Source organism: Myotis lucifugus, unplaced genomic scaffold (assembly GCF_000147115.1).
Source record: "Myotis lucifugus unplaced genomic scaffold, Myoluc2.0 scaffold_113, whole genome shotgun sequence".
NCBI lineage: Eukaryota > Metazoa > Chordata > Mammalia > Chiroptera > Vespertilionidae > Myotis > Myotis lucifugus.
Window position 1 is genome coordinate 93,590 of NW_005871161.1, and position 5,410 is coordinate 98,999.

The 5,410-nt window shown below is 55.5% G+C and overlaps 1 protein-coding gene across 1 annotated transcript in view; it reads right to left on the reverse strand.

Annotated features, from left to right (window-relative positions):
- Positions 1-5,410, reverse strand: part of TG (thyroglobulin) — a 154,923-nt gene that overhangs the window by 69,864 nt on the left and 79,649 nt on the right. Inside the window, exons 32-33 of the mRNA XM_023757773.1 lie at positions 1,679-1,898; positions 1,222-1,315 (exon numbers count right to left, since the gene is read on the reverse strand). Coding sequence (XP_023613541.1) covers positions 1,222-1,315; positions 1,679-1,898 — 314 coding nt within the window. The remainder of the gene's footprint in view (positions 1-1,221; positions 1,316-1,678; positions 1,899-5,410) is intronic.

The window sequence follows — 5,410 nt, forward strand, 5'->3', positions numbered from 1 at the left end:
ACAGCAGCTATAAGGCAGCAGAACTGGGCTTTGAACTTAAACTGATCCTTTTATATGAGCCTACAATGCTCCATCCGGGGGTCTGACACCCCACCCCAGGCCAGGGGATAGGCCAGGCTCCGGGGGGGCCATGCCATCCAGGTCTTGCCTCCCTGTGCTGTGACTTCTCCACTCCCTGTGCCACGGGCTCCGACATGCAGATGGTCTCCTCACCGCCAGCAAGCCCTGTTTGGTGGCCTTGTTACAGAGTTCACTCAGACCAGCTGGCTGCCATCACACCTCCAAAGTGCAGCTGGCTCCCATGGCTAGTGGGCTAGGGGACCAGGAAGTGGTGACATGGTCACATGTGCCAGGAGATGAGTCAATATGGGTCACCAGGAACTCATGTTTCCCGAAGTTCCTCAGTTCCTTTTTCTCTCGTGTGCTCTGACCCTTGCTCCAAAACAGGAAGCTCCAAGACTGAACCTCAGGTTCAGAGCCACCACTCAGGCAAACGCGGGCTTCAAACCGGGGCATAACCAGAGTCAGGGCCAGAGCCGCGCTCCCTCTCCAGCGTGGCCTGAGACCCGCGTTTCCACGGATGGCTCCCAAGAGACGGACGAGGGGTCTCTCCAAAGTCCTCCCAAGGAGAGAGGTTATTTCCTCGTGGGCAAACTAACTTGAATGTGGGTTCCCCTTCCCCATCCTGTGTCCCCCCAACCCTTCATCGCTGGCCCTGCCCCACCTGCGCGTCTCACACCCTCCCTCCTGCACGGCCTGCTGGGAGGGCACCACCTGGCCACCACCTCACACCTGTCACTTGCCGCTTCCTCCTGTGCTGTATTTTGCTTCCATATTTATTTGTCGTTCAGTTGTTGTTTAATATTTCGTTGCTTACTTATTTCTGCCCCTTCCCACTAAAGTATAACCCCCTCCCCAAGCAGCTGCTGGGTCTTGTTCACAGCTGTGTCTCCCCCAGGAGAGTCCCCGCCCGTCATGGGCCCCGTGTGAACAGTTCCAGAGCACGGCACGGGGTAAGCGCGCACTGTCCCGTGTGCACGGGGCGAGAGGATGTGGCGAGGAGCAGGCGCAGCCGTGTAGGAGCCGGGAGGACCCTGAGCTCGCTCTCAGCCGTTCAGGCATAACCCGAGTGGAGATGAGGGGACGGTGCTGGAAGCTGTGGGGACTGGGGGTTGCCAATGGGCAGCTTTCAGGGCAAACCCAGCAACGGCTCAGACTCACCACGTTCTGAGGGACAAACACGTTGAGATACAAGCAGTCCTCGCTGACCCCGGACGGTGTGGGCGTCTTGACCCCTGGCTGCCAGCAGCGGGCCCTGCAGATACAGACGGTCTGACTTCCAGGAGAATCAACCGCGGGGACTTGCCCATGTCCCTTCCAGCCCAGCACCAGTGGCCAGAGCCCTCTGCCCACCAGCTCTGCAGCATTTCGGCAGCAACCAGGTCACCAAGGGTGCAGGTGGAGCCGAGCACAGCGACCCTCCATCCCCAAATGGACTTCATATGAGTAAGGCCATGTTCAGTGGCTGATGTTGGGGAGGGGTTACCTGTTAGAGCACGTAACACCACCTTATCTGCACACCCCCAGCCCCACGCCCCACTCAGGCCCACATGCGCTATCCTGCCATCAGTCTGACGCGGATGGATTAGAAGATGAGTGCATTGCACTCAACCCTTACCGCGGCTTGGTGGCAGCCCAGGACCCGGTCCAGTTGGAGGGCTCCGGTGCCCAGAAGCGGCCCTCCGCCAGGGGCGGGGCAGCATAGGGCACTCCCAGGAACTGGTCCACTTGCTTCCACGAAGTGCCCACCTGGATGGCCTGGGACCTGCCCAGCAGCTGGCCGTGGGGGGTGATGGTCACAGAAGGTGCCGATGTCCCAAAGCCGAGCAGAGGGGTGTCTGTGGGGAAGGGGAGTGGGGAGGAGGGGGGAGAGAGCAGTGGGTGCCCTATTCATGAGGAATACTCTGACATGCTTGAGAAACAAACGCTGCTTTTTGCGCTTTAAAAATGTCGGTAACTCCTTCAGACCTCACGAGCTTACACGTAGGGAGGTCTGTGCTCAGGTGAGTAAGAGAAATAAGAGCAAAGACAGCTGGTCTTTCCCAGGCGCTCAGCAGGCAGAGCGCAGCTCTAACCCTCCTCTCCAGGGGTCATCTCAGCGGCTCCTCCCAAGAGGCTAACGTGCCCACAGCCCCTTACTCAGCTCCCCGGGCCAGGCGTGCACTGCAATTCAAAACTGCGGCCTCTTTAAAGAACCGAAGGACGCAGTCAAGCAATGGGCAGTCTCCCTAGGGGCGTCTGGAGCAGAGCCCGTCCTCAAACACAAGTATTTCTGCGGTAAAAAGCACAGATGGCTCCTACTAAGAGCGATGAATAAAGAATGTCACTTCTTCGGTCACAACATCCAGCTCAGATTTTGCCACCAAATGAGTTTGCTGCAAACTTACAAAAAATGTGCGTTCTAACTTGTAGAACTTTCAGATTTCAGAACTGCAGCCAAGGACCGGGGGCCATGTGTGCATTTCAGTGGTGAGGGAACAGGGGTAGGACCCCGGGGTGGGTGGCTGCCTGGGCTTCAAGCTGATGTGGGCTTCAAGGCCTTTCTGAACCCCAACTCTGACCACACTCCATTCACACAGGGCCAAGGGCCAGGTCAGGGCTCCTCTCAGCCCAGCAAGGCCCCCCTCCCGTTGTGCATGCCTGAACCCCACCTTGTCTATTAGGTCAAGGCCGTGCCATCTGCCAGCCGAGCTCTGCGCTCCAAGCCCCTCCATCCCTCCTTGTAATGCTAATCACCAGACACTGAGCAGCCTCTGCGGAGCCCTATCTCATCTCCTCCACTCACTGGTCTTCCATTCATTCATTGATTCAATAAACTGCCAAATGCCATTTCCAGGGACTTGAGACAGGCCTTCCGTGTCTGATTCCCCACAGGGCTTAGGGCCGGGCACAAAACAAAGGACAGACACGGTGAGGAGATCCTCTCTCTGTGTGAGTGTGAGTGTGAGTGTGAGTGTGAGTGTGTGTGTGTGTGTGTGTGTATATGTGTGTGTGTGTGTGTGTGTGTGTGTGTGTACAGATTATTGTTTCCATCAGGTGTGTTTGCTTTGCTCAGCTTCACTGTGGGCTGATGGAGAGAAAGCTTTGCTCTTTCCCCTGCAGCTCCTTCTATTTGTAATTCAGATGTGATGGTTGCTAGGAGCCCGGGCAGGAGACAGACAGGTCTGTCTATTCCTCAAAAGCTGGCTAAAGGCAGTGGTTCCCCAGAAAGGGGTTTTGCCTCCCAGGGGACATGTGACATCTGGCTACTGGCGTCCAGTAGATGAAGGCTAAGGATCTGCTGAACATCTTACTACAGATGAGCTTAGGGTTACCCAGGGCCCAGGTGTCAGGGTGCTGGGGCTGAGAAACCCTGGGATGCTGTGTGCTCATGACTCCAGGCGCTGATGGTAGCATGGTGGTCAGCAAGGTGAGGAGGAACCATGGGTGGTCTGGGCTCAAGCAGGCCTGGGTTTCATGTTACAGACCAGCTACTTTGGGAAACGCCATAATTTTTGGGACCCTCAACTTCCCACCTGATAAACAGAAAGAATAGCAGTCCCGACACCACAAAGGTGTTAGGAATTAGTGACACCAGCGTGTAATGGCCCAAGCCCAGGGCCCGGCAAATGGCAGCTCAACACATGAATGAGTGAATGAATGAATGAATGAATGAGAGATGGGGGAGGAGGAACGGGAGGAAGGGGGGAAACTGACTGAGACCTCCTCTGCTGCGAAGACACTGGAGTGAGAGCTGGTACTCAGGATGGAAGGAAATTGTTGCTGCCTTTAATCTGGCTGCCATGGCAAGTCCTGATTGATCTCACCCCACCACGGCTTCTCCCAGCGTTTCCTGTCTCCCTTGTCAATCACAGGGCCTTGGGCACGCATGCAAGGCTGTGGGCACTAAAGTGGCAGAACCTCTGAGGCCGGCTCCTTCCCTCTGCAGGAAACAGCCACATTTCACGAACGTGGCATCATCCGAAGGGGGAGCAAAGACAAGAAATGCCAAGGCGAAGAATTTCCAGGGAATGCGAGGCGGCTTTCCCACGGGCAGCGGAATTCCACCCTCCCTCTCAGAGGCTGCCCGAGAGCCCAGGCTGGACGAGGGCCAACGTGGGGGAGATATTGGATGTGCTACTGCCTTCTGAACCCTTTTGCAGAAACGGTGGATTCCTTCCAGCATATCCACGTATGTAGGCCATGCAGCTATTCCTTCACTACTTGGGTGAAGAAAATTACTGCAGCTCTACAGGTGCCTCAGGTACACACTGACCGTGCCTGTCAGACGCCTGTGGGCATCCTCTCCCGCCGGAGGGAGAATTTCGCATGGAACTGGAGCCCCGTGCAATGTCAGTGGTGCTGGGGTGAACAGGGACAGAACCTGATTGATTTTACAGAGCCCAGACTCGGAGTCAAGGCATTTCTCAGCGGGACTGCCACGCAGATTAGCTACAATGTGGGCACGATGTACTATTGAAATCCAACCTGACTAAATCATAGAAATGTCCAGACAGAGGAAAGACTGGAGATTGAGGGCCTGGGGGGCACTCCCCTTGGCTGAAGGCTGAGGTGGAGGAGGGGAGGGGAGGAGAATCATCACTGGGTCAAGCCAGTCCTGAAGAACCATCCATGTTCTAGGATGGGGTGGGGCCAAATCCAACCGCTACCAGTTTTATAAATAAAGCTTTATTGGCACACAGCCACGCCCATGGAATTCCCGATTGTATTGTCTGTGGCTGCTTTCCTGCTACAGTGGCAGAGCTGAGTAATTGTAAGAGAGACAATAAATACGGTGGCTGAAGCCCCGCCACGTGGCTCAGTGGTTGAGCATCCACCTATGAACCAGGAAGTCCCTGTTCGATTTCCGATCAGGGCACAGGCCCAGGTGGCGGGCTCAACCCCCAGTGCAGGTGTGCAGGAGGCAGCAGGTCAATGACTCTTTCTTTCATCATTGATGTTTCTCTCTCTCCCTACCCGTCTCCTTCCTCTCTGAAATCAATAAAAATATATTACAAAAAATACTGTGGCTGTAGAGCCTACAATATGTATTATCTGGCCGTTAGCAGAAGTGGGTTGGCCTCGGCCCTTGAGGATAAGATGGCAGACATAGCCAACATTCCTAAAAAGCTATTCATTTCATCCAAGAAGCATGTCTCATTGGGTAGGTGCGTCCCCTGGATGCCCAGCCCCGTGTGTCCTATTACACAGCTCTTCCCAACTTCACTTGGTGACGGATTTGTTTACATGTTGCTATCCCCCTGCCTGCTTCACCCCTGTGTCCCCAGCACCTAGCAGTGTCTGACACATAACGGCACTGTGTTGGTTGTTTTTAAACTGAACTGAGCCGGGAGCCGCTGCCCTTTCTCAG